Source organism: Micropterus dolomieu, linkage group LG12 (assembly GCF_021292245.1).
Source record: "Micropterus dolomieu isolate WLL.071019.BEF.003 ecotype Adirondacks linkage group LG12, ASM2129224v1, whole genome shotgun sequence".
In the NCBI taxonomy this organism is placed as follows: Eukaryota; Metazoa; Chordata; class Actinopteri; order Centrarchiformes; family Centrarchidae; genus Micropterus; species Micropterus dolomieu.
In genome coordinates this window covers 3326577-3343603 of record NC_060161.1, presented here as the reverse complement: position 1 = coordinate 3343603, position 17027 = coordinate 3326577, and the positions used below count along the sequence as shown (strand labels likewise).

Genomic DNA, 17027 nt, shown 5'->3' with positions numbered 1-17027 from the left:
TAATTAGCCCAGCACCCCCGTGAAATAACGCTTCTAGTGTTAGGAGCTAATTACAAAAATTGTACGTTAGCACCAAACCAACAAACAAGAGAACAAAGAGGAGGCTGAAGCAGAAAATAAAAGAAATAGTTGGCGGTCCGGTCAAGTGTCTGATCTTCTAATGGCCCTGTCCTCCCCAGAGATCAAGGAGTATAATCCATAGGCTGTATAAAGAAATGCTGATCCCATAAAAGCTGTAATGCTGTGGCACCAGGAGGCCAGAAGAGGGTGATTGTAGAAAGTGAGGTGATGTTTGGTGGAGCGTTCTGGCAGAAACGGCTGCGTTGAATCACCCAGGTGGGTACTGCACAGGAAAACTACTGTAAGTGCGACAGGTTAAAGTCGAAGCAGGATTAGGTTTATTGACGGTTAACCTTCCAAAAGAAGTTTGTTTCCCATTTGTCTGATCTTGTGACTGCTCGTGCATCAGACCACGTCTTCACAGATCTCCCTTATAAACTTGGTGAGTACAAGATTATTGTTACTGTTAGGAACAAACGACTCCTGCTCCGCTGCAGCTGGGGACTTTGGGAAGGAAAAAACTAAACAAAAACGTGCTTGTCAATATGACCGATGTGTTCTCTGCATTGTAGCGCCAGAGGGGGAAAGCAGACGCTGTGAAGGACTCTGTTTCTTCAACATGCCCTTTAAAGTGCCATATTTTGACTGAGGTGACCCCCACCAACAAACACACGCAAACACCAGCAGCAGCAGGATCAATCTGAACCCCTCTGGTGAGACGACGCTGCTAACACACTTCCTAAAGACTTGTTCACAGTGTAAAGCTGCAGCACACACACGCTTGAACTATACAGTGTGTGCGTGTGTGTAACTGTCAATCTGCGTTTATTGTGTGTAGACAGGTATCTCCGCCTGTTAATGTCTCAAAGTGTTTTTTTTCCCCTGCATGTGTGTGTTTCTGTCAGTCGGCATACATCTCTCTGCGTGTCTATCATGTGTCTATCTGCAGCTCCCTCTGTCACTGTGTGTGTGCGTCTCCTGTGTGTGCGTGCTCACCCATGCTGTTGGTGGAGCTGCACCACATCAGCAGACAGCCGGTACACAGCAGGTTGAGAGCCCCGAACAGCAGGATCCTCCACGACTGCAAACGACAACAAACAAACAAACAAAAGAACTGTTAAAGAACAACAACAAAAAGGGAGCAGAGTGGCCCAAGCTGTGGGTCGAGGGCCAACAGTGGTCATTCATTATGCACATGGGCTGACGGGAGGGACATCATTCAACATAACATTTTGCTTTGAAAACAGAAAACAAAATCACATCATACTGACTAAATAATAAAATACGTCAGTACAGAAATGTCCCTGTTTGAGGTCATTAACGTATTAGTTTCAAATTAGACTGAAATATTTTTACACATCTCATAATAACATTTCAGACCTCTAACGTTGTGTTTTGTGGGCGCTGCTGTGAGCTCGCACGCTCACACACTTTGGCGTCCGACTCCAGACAACCACTTTTGTTTTGAGGTAACTACGGTAACGTTATCGGTCTGTTTCTGTCACTCGTTTGTGAGAAGGTTATTATTTCAACTCTCACGGCGGTGCTGTGTTGTTTATTTATGTTGCTTGACTGTTTCTCGTTTTGATTTCTCTCTAAATTGTCTTTCTATGTCAGCTGTTTATTGCTGCTGGTTGTCTCTTTGTTTTTGTTTGTTTTTCTCCTCCCCGTTCTCTTGAAGGTTTTATTGCTTTCTGCGATTGGTGTTTTCTTCTGCTATTTCCTGTTGTCCCCAGCCCCCCTCCCCGTTCTCTTGCAGGTGTTGCCCTCTGTTTATGTGGTGTTTCTGTTGCCCATCCCCATGTCTGTCCCCCGTCTGGCCCTGTGACAAATAAATAACAGACAAACAGAGTATAATACTCTTGCTAAATAAAACCTGTCTGGCACAATATGGTATCCAGCTCCTCGTACTCTACACCAGGCTGCCGGGCAGGACAGGTTTATAAAAAAGTTTGTCTCTTTAGTATGAGAGTCCTACTAAAGAGAGGCTGTGAAGTCTTCATGTTGCGCCGTACGAGAACCACATACAACATTATTTATCACACTGGGTCGGACTTTATGAAGAGTATGAGCACGAGGACGATACACATGGGACAACGTCCGGTTTTCAAAATAAGGCGTCTATACAGGATGGAAATAAGATTAATTGAAATATATTCACATAAAGTATAAAACATTACATGTGTCCGTTAAAAGTAAACCATAAAATATTAGGGAAAATACTTATTCTATTTTCTATTCTTTGATTTAGGGCTTTTGGAAAAACATTAAATAAAATTGTTGACTTTTGTTGCCACTTATACCTATCCGACAGGTTTATGATTAAATAGTTTATTGAAGCACAACATCCTCAGACCCCCCCATGAGAGGGTCCAAGGCCCGAGGCTCTCGCACACTGCATTAACAAGTAGGGATGGGTACCGAAACCCGGTATTAAATGTGCCACGGAGTTAAATTGTTAAAGACCTTTAAGCTCCAACGCTCTGCTTTCTTTATTATCACTACATAAAGTTTATTTTGCACTTTTGATCTCACCAATCATGATGTCTAATCTGTAATAAGGTTAAGACACTAGTCCATGATGCATTGGCACTATTCCCAATCCAGAAGACAGTTCTCTCTGTGTGCTCTCTCACACACAAGAGACCCTTTTCACGGAAACACGAGCTATCTGTCCAAACATTTATCCAAAGTGCCTCATATACAGGCCGAGAAACGCACCGTTTTTGAATGCCTGGCTCTTTGTTCATCTCTCGTTGTCTACTTCAGGTATGTTTGCTAGCAGCCTGGAGCCCACACATGGAGTTAACTAAAATCATGCAAACATGGGTCCATGATTTAAAGTAAACAGCTGATTGTTTAGCTGCGGGTGATTCATAAATTCAATCACCTTTTTAAAGATTTTGCAACTTCTCTGTTAAAGTGTTAAAGCTCTTGTTTACTAATTTCGCAGACGCTTTTATCCAAAGTGACTTAACATTTAAGGATCAACATACAAGCCTCAACAGAGGATCAATAAAGTAGGAGATCTGTGACAATACATACTAGTAAGCTACTAATGCATACAGCATCAATGAGGTAAATACCTAGGGAAAGAAGTAAGAGTTAACAAATAGTGCAATCAATGCAAGAGAGGAGATTTTGAGGAGATAGAAGATGTTGGTAAGAGGTTAGGGGTGTTAGAAGAGGAAGTGTTCTCGGAAGAGCTTCATGAAGCCTCTGCTCTGATGGCATGTACCATTGTATTTTCTTTTGCAGTAAATAATTGTTTAGTTAATTTATTTTACATTTCATTAAATAAAACACATGTTTATTCTGTTCTTCAACTGACCTGAACTGAAAACGTTCCAAGACCTTTTTAAATTGAATTTGGAAAGGATCTAAAGACAGATTTAAAAGCCAAAATTAAAATAAAGACAATTTACTACTAGATGAACGTGTTAAATATACAGATATGAAATGCAAAGCAGAGAGGGGCAGGAAGACTCACTGGGAAAAAAAATAAACCAGACCCATAGCAGCAGCTTTTCTACTTTATTAACAATTTAAATTCAGTCATTTTAGACCTTTATAGCTTCATCAGAGTTTTGCAATACAGGGTTTCAGTTAAATTTGTCCACAAGCCCAAATGTAGACAACCGTGACGACACAAAGCTCCTGCAGAGCCGGTATTATACAACTGTTTTCACAGGCTGAGTAGGACAGAACAGGGTTTCCCCAACTGTCAGTCAGCGTCCTGTAGCAGACACGCTGGCAGGTGACCAGCCGCCATCTAATCTAAATCCAAATCTACAAACTGACTGGGAGGCTGCTGGGTTTTGGCCGCTGGCAGGGCAGAGTGTGAGTTTTCTGCCCTCTGGTCGACCCGCTACGCCGGGGATTTGGTGAATTCTCCGACTGAAAGTGGTTACTGCAGTCTGAAAACAGGTCACCGCAGCAATGCCAGCTATGGGGAAGGTCACTTTCAGAGGACCTGAGAGCAGAAAACAGGCTTATAGTGCTGAGAAAGAGCAGCTCTGAAAATGAGCTATTAAGAACTTCATAATTAATTACTAATCATGTTCTGGATTAATCTATGAGTGTACATGCAGATACATCATATATTGACTATGATAACAAACTGTGATGTTTATATTGTCTATTCATTTATTTTAAGAGGGCAAAGAAGAGGTAAAATCTTAAAATCCTTACATTGCTCTATTGTAAGAATAGTTCCTACATTTTTAATTATCCAGTCCGAACGAGATTAATCACCTTTTAAGAAAGGACGGGAGATGTTTTAAATTTCAGAACATACATGGATTATGCAAATATGTATAAACCTGTTATATTCAACAAGTCCTTTTACTTAAATAAGAAATAATTTGTCTTCCAGCATGAACCATCTAACTGTTACGTCAGTAAAAAGGTTGCACGCAACTTAATTACATCCCTAATTTAATGCACGGACCATGTGAGCATGCTAAGTGACCTAAAGTCAACATAAAACCCACAGATGTATGCTGGCCTTTCTGTTGTTTCTGGTAAGTCCCGTCACAACTACGAGCTCAAAAGTGCACTATAAAGTACAGTGTGTTAAAAATGTGTGACTTTCTTTGGCTTTGCTATTTTCTGATTAAAGCTACCAAGGCTACTACCTAAGGAAGGCGGTTGACTATTTATAGGTGGAAGTCTGTTGAATGCAGCGGCTGCAAAGGCTATATTAGCTTCGATTAGGGAGAACATTGTGGTTAAAAGAGACCAACATTGAATGAGACAGGATGTGAACTGCGGTCTCCAGCGTCGAAGTCAACCACAAACGCCTTCCTACGAGGTTTTGAGGGACGTTACATCGAGGTCACATTGCTTCCTTCTTCGGCTTCTGAGAGACAGCAGTCGCCACTCACACGGCGACCAGAAAGAAATCTTAACAGGACAGGTCTTGTTGTGTAACGCAGACCAGTTCAATTTAGCTCAGTACGATCTGCATCTGAGATCCGTTCAACGCTGCTCTCGCTCCAATCTGGATTGTGGATGTAGATTCAGCAGAATTTTCAATGAAGAAAAAAATTAATAACTAAAACCTCTGAGCAAAGAGAGGGAGTGTGTTTGTGTGTGTCAGAGGAAAGAGAGACAAGAAATGGAACAAGGAAACGCTGTGTGTATGTGTGTGTGTGTGTGCCCTGGCCTGTCACTTCGTGTTGGAGTCATATGCCGTGGTGGGGAGCGCCGAGTGCTGTGAAATCTACAATTACTGTGGTGTGCTGTGTTATGACAGCACTGGGGCGTCTGGTGACAGCACTAGCCAGCGACAGGCATGGGAGACCCACAGTGTGTGTGTGTGTGTGTGTGTGTGTGTGTGTGTGTGTGTGTGTGTGTGTGTGTGCATGCGTCTGTGTGCAAACAGAGAGAGAGCACTTGGCCCAAAACATTTCCAATCCCCCAACCCCTCCTCACGTACACATGCACACAGCACCTAGAGGGGAGTGCACGGTTGTTAAATCCTGACGCTCTGCTGCCCCCGTCTGTCCGTCATCGACGTCGCACGGCTGTCCGGCGGCGTAACGGCTTGCCAACATATTGAGGTTACATGTGACATTGGAGTGACAGAGCTGCAGCGCCCGTACAGCGGCTCAGTCACCAGGTACTGTATTAAATAAGGAGCCCCTGCTGGCGCCAGGCCCGATTACATCATTGTTGAGCGCCGTGCCATGCTGGTGCATCATCGGGCTGTGCCGGGAAAATGTGTGTCATCATGTTGAGCGGAGGCGTGACTCATATTCGCCTCTGACGACGAGAGGGGAAGCAAGAAGGAGAAGTCCGTGTCGTTATAACGAGCTGGGAGTGTGTGCAGGGGGATTCGTGGGATTGTTCTGATCACACTGAAACCTGAAGGGCGAGATCCTGGTGGCAATGAAAACACTAAAAACATCCTCGTACGCTCTTTGTCTACTCAAATCGGAGGCTCTGTGTCTCCAGGGTGGCCGTGTTCTCCTCTCAAAATAAACCTACTTACATAATGAATCGGCGGCGGCCTGTTAACGCGGACAGAGGAGTTTTCCAACTCAGTTGCTGCAGCAGAAACGAGATGACGCCTGGTCCTCTCACTCTCCTGTCTTCCAGGCATGTCTTCCCTCTGCTGATGGCCTGATGTCTCCAGTTTTATCAGGACATTTTGTTACTGCCACAGCGGCTGACGAGCTCAAGCACCAGTGTCCGGCACTGTAAACATGTACTAAACAACGGACACGGCGAAGAAAGTTCATCACAATTCTCAGTGCTGCTCCGAAAATATGGTTTTCTGTCAGGTTTCATGAATTTGTTAGTTGTGTATTTAATCTTGAAGAGTTATAATTTGGGTAATTCTGCAAGAGTTCATTATGACCCTGGTGATGTGTAAACCCCAGATGTGTAATCCCCCCCCCCCCCAAATTAATTAGAACTGCAACTAACGATTATTTTCATTGTTAATTAATTTGCAGATTTATCGATTAGTTGTTGGTCGATAAAATGTCAGAAAATATCGATCAGTTTTTCCCGAAGCCCGAAATGACGTCCTTGTTTTCAGTAAACTGTCACAGGAGGAGGAAATAAACCAGAAAATATTTATATTAAGTTGTTGTTAAGCTGTGACCGGTAAATCAATTAACCATTGCAGCTCTTTAGTTAATGGTTATGTTATGGTCTCATATATGCCAAAGTTTCCTCTATTTATTAGTAGGCAAGGGGCTCACTTTGCATTTCAACATGGTGATCGTAACATCCTTTCATTAGTCTGCTTTCAGAAGCTGTTTTAAGGTTTCAGTGTGCTTAAAACGAACTTGGTTATACAATGGGAGTCGCCGCATCATGTTTAAAGGCTGTTCCAAATGCCAAACACACGAAGGCACAGTGCAAAACTGATGTCTCGTATAAATATGTCTCTGAAGATTCTCGTGCCATCCAGGTTACACAAGGACGGTTAAAATCAAGATTGACTGAATGCACATCGGAGCCACTCAAGTTTCCTGCAAAGGGTTGAAAGGACAGCATTTTAAGTGAGGAATGGTGTCCAAGCGATATCGATGATTTTGATTACGACCCCACAGAGGATTAAATAGCTGGGACTCCCAGCCAGAACTGAAGAAGCCTCTTGGGTGAGAGGCGTAACTACTTCGAGTATCTTCACTCGAGCCCAGTTGCCCTCGGTTTTATCTTCACGTTGTTGACATGAAAAATGACAGAAGCAGTTCTGTGCGAAGGAAAACAGACAAACCTTCACACACACACCTGAACAATCAGAGCATAAAGTGGGCGTGACCTTTGTTTCAGGCATACTGAAACCTTTGGTGTCTCCTAATGGTTTTAAACACTGTTTCAGAGGATGTTCAATCTAAGGGCCCTCTCACACCTGAAAGTCCAAGGTCCCTACCAAAGTTCACGTTTTGATATATTCGGAAAGTTTTGGTTTGGTTTCACACTGCAATTATGTGACCACACTAAAGAACTCTAACCATGACATACTTGCGTCATGTCAGAGACGATGACGACATGATTGCATTTCTCTGAGCATTTGTTTGTTTACGGTTTACACAGGAAACCACTGGAACTTCCTGTAAATGGTTCGAACCATCCAAAAAAAATGCTTTCACACTAGAAATGAACTGAACCATCGTTCAGTTTGCTCCAGACCGAGACTACTTCTTTTCATCAGACCAAATTTCATCTTTTTGGCGTGGACCGTGGTCCAGGGGAGGTTTCACACCTGTAACTTTGGGTCAGATCAAACGAATGAAAAGTCTGAAAGTCCGGACCAAACGAGGCAGGTGTGAAAGCCATCCGGATTTAAAGAAAACAGCTTTCAGCACAAAAATATCATTCATCAGCGACTCTGGTGTAACAATACGCTGCAGTATCAGCCTGTAAAAACTCCTGTATCAGTCAAACTGTTCGTGATGATGACGAGACTTTGTTCTATTTCACAAAACAAAAGGGAAACAGGAGACGAAGGCAACAAGGCTGAGGAAGCACGTCTGAACTTTCGCCAGTCTGAACTATGTTTGGGCCCTAAGCCGTGTACGGCACGGTGTAATCCAATCCAAAGCTCAATGGAGAAGTAAGACCCCCTGCCAGTGTGTGGTCAAAGTGGATTATAGTACAATAATGCTGACACACACACACACTCACACTCACACGCAAAACAATCATGTCTGAGATCCTTTCACGTTTCATTATCATGTCTCCAGGGTTTTCACTCTAATTTTTACATCCCGGTCTTGTTCAGCTGCACTTTTAGCTCAGACATCTGTCCTTGTTTTGTTGTGACTCATCGTTCACTACTACTTCCCCCGCCCCATCTACTCTAATTTTAGAAAAATAAATATTCCAAACATTTGAACTAAACATGTTTTTTGAGTAGGGAAATTAGGACAAACTCTGTTGTTCTTCCTCATTTTCATAGCAGTGAGTTTAGTGTTGTCTCTGAGATAGGAATATTTAATTTATGTTTATCAGGCAGACACAGCCGGCAGTAACAGAAGTACTTTTCCTGGCATTTAAATCACCATAATGTAGTGCAGTCTGGTCATTAGCAGGAATCTTTGTTTGACTGCTAAGAAGTGCAGCTTTAAATTGTACAGGATTTACAACTAACGTTATAAAATGCTGTGAAGGCCTAATTTTCACTGGACTAGACGTTGTGTGTATTTAAGTAGATTAAAAATCTCTGTACCAGTGTTCTCTACCTGGAGACGTTCCAACCAAAGGTATATTAACGTCCACCCAGGTACGTTATCGGCCACCAAAGATATATTACCCGCCACCACATGTATATTAGCGGCCACCACATGTATATTAACGGCCACCACATGTATATTAACGGCCACCACATGTATATTAACGGCCACCACATGTATATTAGCGGCTACTAGGGCTGGAGCGACTCATCAACGTAATCGATTACTTAAATACGTTGATTCGCATTGCGTGCGTTGAAGCGTTGCTGCATCCGGTGTTAGCAAGGATTCCCCCGGAGACCGCTGCGACTAAAATTTCCCTCAATTATTTAATATCAAGCAAAACAAATGATTTTCACCCGCACACTGTGAGCACGGTAAATCACGCTTTTCTAGCTTCCTCTCCTCGTTCATCAAAGGACATGTACGTGACAGCAACAGAGTCGGGTCTTTTAACTGCAGTGCAATGTGTTTGCATAGCGAGTGACTGTACGCAGAAAATGAGGCGAGTAGTAAGTTAAGTCTGGTAGTAAATATACAGTGTAGTTCACAGTGTGCCCGTTTATAAAAGTCTGTCTGTTGTTTATAAAACTGCTGGAAAGTGAAAGTGGCTAGCGCTTCAGTCTGAAGGCTGAGCAGGACTGGACAGGGCCGGGGTCACATTACGTTTCAAGGGAAATGTACATGAACACACAATATTAACAGGATTAAATAACCGAAATGGGAATGGCCCGTAGAGGCGCTGAATTTCGGTTTGGTTCACTTTTAAATTAATCGTCCAGCCCTAGGCTACGTCATTAACAAGTATCGTCCACACGCGGCGCACTTGCTGCTAGGAATACGGAAAAAGCAAAAGACGAGTTCTGCGTCTTTTCTGTGACATTATAAAACATACTGCTGATGAAAAAGTCAGCAACGAAGACACATACAGGGAGGGAGTGTGAGAGGAAGAGGCGGGGGCAGCAGGTGTGTTTGCAGTTGGAGATCAGAGGTGTAGGTGTGGGGAACTGAAGGGAAAAGCAAGGTGATCAAAATAAATAACTTTTGTTCAATTAAAATCAACGTGGTTGAAAAAGTTAAGTCTATCGAAAGAAGGCTATTTTGATAATTGATTGTTTTAGTCAAACAATTGCTGGTTCCAGCTTCTTAAATGTAAGGAGCTGCTGCTTTTGTTTGTCATTTATCAGACTGAAAAAAAATTTCAAGAGGTCACTTAGCGCTCATTTTTCAACTTTTATAGACTAGGCAAAAATAACCAGTAGATTAATTTATAATGAAAGTAATTGTTAGTTGCAGCCCTGCTTTCTATGTAGGTTTTACCACAATTTTATTAATATTATTATTGGAATTTACTGTAACTGACATGAATCCAAGATCACAGCTGATGTTTGATACTAAACTGCATTAAAGGATCATTGTATTTTGTACTTCTTAGTAGAGCTTCTTATGTCCCAACTCAAGAATAAAAGCAGCAACATAAAAATAGAAGACAACATGCAACACGTTAAAGCCCTTCAGATCAGTGCAGAAAATAAAATACAAACTATATAGATCAGAAACTACAGGTGGAAGCTGCCTGTAATGACAAAGAAGTCGTCCAGATTTCAGCTCATGGGCTTTTCACAGGAACATGATGACCTGCTAGGAAAACAGGATTACTGGAGGTGTTTGGGTTTTACTCTGAGACACAAGAGTCAAACCAGCTTACAGCACAATGGGATTATAAAGCGAGGATTCTCCAGACGCTAACTACGGACTGGTAACAAAGACGAGGTTTGGATGACGAGGACCACATCTGACTCCATAAAGGGGGGAATGAAAGTGTGACGTGTAGTTTGTAGCATGCATTTCATCTCACACGCACACTTACCCGTCTATCTGAGGAGACCAGCCTGAGCTCTTGCACAAATTTTCCAAACACGGACCTGTGCGTCTTCCTGAATGGATGAATGGTGCCCTGTAAATTAAAACACATGAATAATCATCATCAAAACTAGCTTGACTTTTAATGTGAGAGGAGAAAAAAAAACAAAACTCTAGCTGATGAAGAAAGAAACTAACTCTGTACAATTGTCAGAAATAACATTTAGATTAATTCAAGTTCACTCAGGTTGATCAGGTCTGTGGTAGTGAAGAAGAGGTGGCGGCAAAGTGTGACCTACACTGCCCCCAGGTGGTGTGTCAGGGTACAACACTGATTTCAGCTGAAGTGGCCTGAAACTCTGACTCAAAGAGACATTTTTCAGTGTAGGAAGATGATCTTTAATGTAGGGCTGGGCAATAAAATAATGATTTTTTTGATCATTTGAAATCTTTCTCCAAAACAATATAACATTATGTTTAATGAATGTTTGATTTAATTCATTTGGATCATGAAAGTAACAGCACTTATTTCTCTGTTAATATATTTAATTTGGGACTGAAAAAAGATTTCTCATGCATATTTGTTTAAAAAAGATTTTATCAAAGTTGTTTTAAATGTTCTGCCTCAGATTTGTGAAGTGATCCACTGTTTGGCATCAAGTGTTTGTTCTGACCATAAAGAAAAGTTTAAAACAACAATTAACCATCCGTTTTCTTCAACTTTCACTCAGGAGCAAACGTGAGCCTTTAAACTTGAAAGAAATTTGACATTTAATTTGACATTTATCCTGATAATTATCGATATTGAATGATAAGATAATAAAATTGATTGTGATGTGTCATATCGCCGAGCACTGCTTTAATATTTAACATATTTGCAGGAGATTATATTTTCTTGAGGGATTTCAAAACCACGGTCTCTTTACACGAGACAAACGGATTGTTTTTAAAGCTGTAAAAGTGTCTCATACAGCAGGAAAGTTATCAAATGAACTTTTAAGAGCATTTCATGGCTTTTAATAATGTCCCTTACTGTTTAAAGTAAAGCATAGACATAATCCATCCCTTTACACCAACAAAAGATCAAACTGTTGAATATAAAGTTAAAAACTGTAAAAACAAAACACACTGCGGAAATTTTACTTTTATCATTTTCCAAATTTTCTTTAGAAGTCGTTGAAGGTTGCAAGGCCGATCATATCATAACTACACTGCTCCGCCTATCATTTTTCAAATTTTTGTCTCATCTGCGGTCTGAAAAGTAACAACAGTAAACAGTAAATTTATCAGATTCAGTGCCACATCTCTCTCTATTATCCAAGCAAAGTTAAAGCCGTCATGTCGTCGAGCACACGGGCAAGACTATGAGGCAGTGAAGCCTCCAGCACTCATGTGCATCAAGCGAACTTGTTACCAGATTAAGATAAATAATGTTTGGGTTTTTTTAAACTGTAAATCATGCAAAGCTGCTCTGGTGGAATCACAGAATAAAAATAGGGAGCTGGAAATGAGCATACTCATACCCACTTTAAGAGATTTCCTGCTTTACCACCTACTTTACGTGCAAGGTACCAGTAATAATTGTTGTGATTAAAATCAAATATTTGGATTTAAAACATCCCGTTTTTCTACAATCCTGTGCCGTGCTCGTCGCCGACTCAAAATCTCAACAGGAACTTCTCACTCACTTAAACTTACAGCCGGCAACAAGACAAGGAACGTCTCCTGCATCAACAGCATTTATATTGTTGACAGATAACGTTCCTTCACAGTCTTTTTAAAGAAGTACCTGAGAAAGTGAACTGAGAAGAACTTCTTTATTCAGTCACACAACTTCTCTCTGCTCAAACTGCACCACAATCTACAAGGACACGGATGGGTCATAGTTTTCGTATTTTCAAAAAGTCATTAAATAAACAAAAAAAACTAGTAGTATATGTGACAATCCTCCTGTCGTAAAAATTTCCTTTGTTTCTTTGCCTGGTAGTAAAGACCAAATTATACTTCTGCGTTGAGTCTACGCCGTTGCCGATGGCACGGGTTACATGCTGTCGTAAGCATTTAAACTTGTTTAAAACTGCGTCAATCTGCAATTACACCACTAAAACACTGGTTAGCGGTGGGTTTTCCATGTTCCACTGTGTTGAGTTTCTTCTGCCACCTCTTCATTGGTGTAGACACAAACTACAAACGATGGCGACTGAATGTGAGCGGATCACGTTGGAGCTGATCGATGTTAAACAGCAGTTACTTTAAGTGAAATTACTAAAACGCAGAAACGAGAGAAGGCGTCGGAGGAGATGGTATGACCGACTCTTGAACCAGTCGAGGCAGAAGAAGGATGAGCTGGAATTAGGAGGAAATGCGATGCCACGAGGCTGGCCAATCACAGTTCTTGCGGTCTGCGTTGCTGTGACGTGTACATTTCTGGGGAGGAGCACGTCATAAATGGCCAGAAATGTTATCAGGATTTGAAAAATCATACCATTTGGTATCAATAATTATCAGAATAAATGTCAAATCATTATTTCTTTCAGTTTAAAGGCTGATTTTTGCTCCTGGTTGAAAGTTCAATTCAAAAAATAAATTTGAGGCCGAACATTCAAAACCAATGGAGGCAACGAGTACTGACCAACCAGAGGCAGAGTTGTCGGGGGAGAAAAGCGTGTGCATCAGGCTACGGCGTACCTACGGCAGTGACGTAGAAGTATAAATAGGCTTAACGCCTCAGTAAAACATGTGTGTGCTATGTTCAGTTGGGCTACGGCGCTGTGAGATGGGCAATAAAGTTCTTGTTTATAGTGTGAACGCCACCACAACATCTCGCTGCAATCCTTCATCAGCAGAGCAGTCTGGACCGCTAGTTACCAACTACGTACTTTCCTACCTTCTCCAGCAATGGCATGGCATAAATGTGGAGTAAGGTCTGGCTATACGTTAGTAGCTGCGAGCTAAATTTTGCATACCTGCCCAGAATTGCATGCACGTCCACATACTGCTTTTAAACGTTAGAATATTCTTTGTAGGGGTCATTAGTGTTGTAGTACTCCACTTTTTAATGGTCTTGGTCTCGTCTTGGTCTCGACTGCATTTGTGCTTGCGGCCGGCCCAAGTAAAGCCTATGTGTGGGAAACACTGCCGTCCCTAGTTTGGTGTGACTGTGTGCCTGTGCACTACTGGAGAGGTGAGGAGATAAAAGATGGTGATCATCCCTGAAAACTAGGGCTGAACGATTAATTGAATTTGCGATATCATAGCAATGTGATAAAACAAGGTTTTCTAATCGCAAAGGCTCCGATTGCACTCTGGTCACATGACACGCCAGAGTAAAGCAGTCTGCAGACGAAGCATCAACTTAGCACCTTACGCTTTATCTTGACTTCTTGTTGTAAAACGGCCTTAAGCTTGACAGAAGCTCGGGTGTTGTCGGAGAATTACTAATTACTAACTTCTTCTCCAGCATTGCTCATTTTAATAATTCATGCATCACCTAATTTCATCATTACACAGGCCTGGCCCACAAGAACGAACAGTGTATGTTTAATTTAGGTCTGGACAATAAATCAATAAAGATAATTATCGCAATATAATTATCTTAATTGTTTTGAATGTTCTTCAGATTTGTTAAGTGATCCGCTGTTTGGCAAGTATTTGTCATGTTCTGACCATATAACGTTAAATTTATTTCAATATCTAATGGTATGAATTTTTTATCGTGATAACATTTTTGGCCTTATCGCCCAACCCTAGTTTAAAATAAATCTCATATTGTGTTGGTCATACTATACACTGATTTACTGCTTGTGTGTTTTGAAAAATACAGAGGGTAAAGAGCTTAAAATTAATCACGTATTAAATCGCAATATTGGTTTAAAAAAAATCAATTTGTAAAAAAATAAATAAAAGCAATTAGATTATTTTCCAAAATTGTTCAGCCCTACTGAAAACCATCTAACTGATAAAGCCAACGCCGATAAACACTCACCAAGACATAAGTGTCGTGCTCATGCTTCTTCCTGTGCATGTGGACGTCTGTGGAAGAAAACAAAACAAAAAACCACCGTCAACATGTAACAACAACAACAAAACACAACCTGAGGACGAGGAAAACGTGACACTGAACTCCAGGAAAGGACCTGACTGACGGAAGGTTTCTGTAGTTTGGTGAAATAAAAAGCTCCATCCCCAAGTTCAAAATAAATTTGTACATTTTTATTGAAAATGAGGCTTATGCATCGGAGGAGCTACATCACACATCAAAGGACACAAATTTAACGAGAGAGACGACATCTGTTAACTACACTGAGATGCAACAGGATCTCAGCAGCAGTTAGCATCTTTGCTAATCAATTTCCTGGGAGAAACCTTGTTCCCATTCTTTTTTAATATTTGTGTGTGTGTTGGGGTCAGTAAACCAATGAACAGCAACGTTTCATATCAGTATCTGATATTTATATTCCTTTTAGCATCAAAGAGCTGATGTTTCTTGATCCGTCAAGTATTTACAGTTTTTCTTTTTTTGGTGCATTTCTCAGATCATAATTGAAATTCTCAAAACTACTTGTTCAACCTCCACGTCATCATCTAGTCACATCATAAAAGCAATTTCTCATTAGTCATAGTGTACATCTGAAAATACTTACAGAGTACACTGTTATATTACCAACATTGTAAACATTTTGACTATCGTGTTTCTAAACAATGACACAAGGACTTGTCATTCTGATGCACCGACATTTTCACTGACATAAATATTTACTTTTGAGAGATAGACTAAGGATTTTGAGCAAGTTACGGGCTTTTGCAGTTAATCCACTGCAGTTTAAGAAATGCGCTTACTGTTTTCCAAACACAAACTTAACTCCAGAAAACAACCTATGGACCCTAGTACCCCCATGGCCACGTTACAGACTGCTCTGGGCCGGGGTTTTAACTTGTTACCTGCTGTTTTAGCTTTTCATTATATTACATTTATTCATTCATTAGCTGACAACTTCAAGTTATTCTGCAGCAGTGGAAGGACAAGAAGCCTTGAAACACATTTTTACAGTAAACACTTTGGAACAGCCTGTTAATACACCCTCAGAAGCTTTAACTGTACAATATTATGTATGTATATACAGTGAGGAAAATAAGTATTTGAACACCCTGCTATTTTGCCAGTTCTCCCACTTAGAAATCATGGAGGGGTCTGAAATTGTCATCGTAGGTGCATGTCCACTGTGAGAGACATAATCTAAAAAAAAAAATCCAGGAATCACAATGTATGATTTTTTAACTATTTATTTGTATGATACAGCTGCAAATAAGTATTTGAACACCTGAGAAAATCAATGTTAATATTTGGTACAGTAGCCTTTGTTTGCAATTACAGAGGTCAAACATTTCCTGTAGTTTTTCACCAGGTTTGCACACACTGCAGGAGGGATTTTGGCCCACTGCTCCACACAGATCTTCTCTAGATCAGTCAGGTTTCTGGGCTGTCGCTGAGAAACACGGAGTTTGAGCTCCCTCCAAAGATTCTCTATTGGGTTTAGGTCTGGAGACTGGCTAGGCCACGCCAGAACCTTGGTTATCCTGGCTGTGTGCTTCGGGTCATTGTCATGTTGGAAGACCCGGCCTCAACCCATCTTCAATGCTCTAACTGAGGGAAGGAGGTTGTTCCCCAAAATCTCGCAATACATGGCCCCGGTCATCCTCTCCTTAATACAGTGCAGTCGCCCTGTCCCATGTGCAGAAAAACACCCCCATGCTTCACAGTAGGGATGCTGTTCTTGGGATGGTACTCATCATTCTTCTTCCTCCAAACACGGTTAGTGGAATGATGACCAAAAAGTTCTATTTTGGTCTCATCTGACCACATGACTTTCTCCCATGACTCCTCTGGATCATCCAAATGGTCATTGGCAAACTTGAGACAGGCCTTGACATGTGCTGGTTTAAGCAGGGGAACCTTCTGTGCCATGCGTGATTTCAAACCATGACGTCTTATTGTATTACCAACAGTAACCTTGGAAACGGTGGTCCCAGCTCTTTTCAGGTCATTGACCAGCTCCTCCCATGTAGTTCTGGGCTGATTTCTCACCTTTCTTAGGATCATTGAGACCCCACGAGGTGAGATCTTGCATGGAGCCCCGGTCCGAGGGAGATTGACAGTCACGTTTAGCTTCTTCCATTTTCTAATGATTGCTCCAACAGTGGACCTTTTTTCACCAAGCTGCTTGGCAGTTTCCCCGTAGCCCTTTCCGGCCTTGTGGAGGTGTACAATTTTGTCTCTAGTGTCTTTGGACAGCTCTTTGGTCTTGGCCATGTTAGTAGTTGGATTCTTACTGATTGTATGGGGTGGACAGGTGTCTTTATGCAGCTAACGACCTCAAACAGGTGCATCTAATTTAGGATAATAAATGGAGT

General features: G+C 41.4%; 1 protein-coding gene across 1 annotated transcript in view; it reads right to left on the bottom strand.

Annotated features, from left to right (window-relative positions):
* Positions 1-17027, bottom strand: part of LOC123980678 (zinc transporter 6-like) — a 55958-nt gene that overhangs the window by 36958 nt on the left and 1973 nt on the right. Inside the window, exons 2-4 of the mRNA XM_046065199.1 lie at positions 14602-14648; positions 10624-10710; positions 1057-1141 (exon numbers count right to left, since the gene is read on the bottom strand). Coding sequence (XP_045921155.1) covers positions 1057-1141; positions 10624-10710; positions 14602-14648 — 219 coding nt within the window. The remainder of the gene's footprint in view (positions 1-1056; positions 1142-10623; positions 10711-14601; positions 14649-17027) is intronic.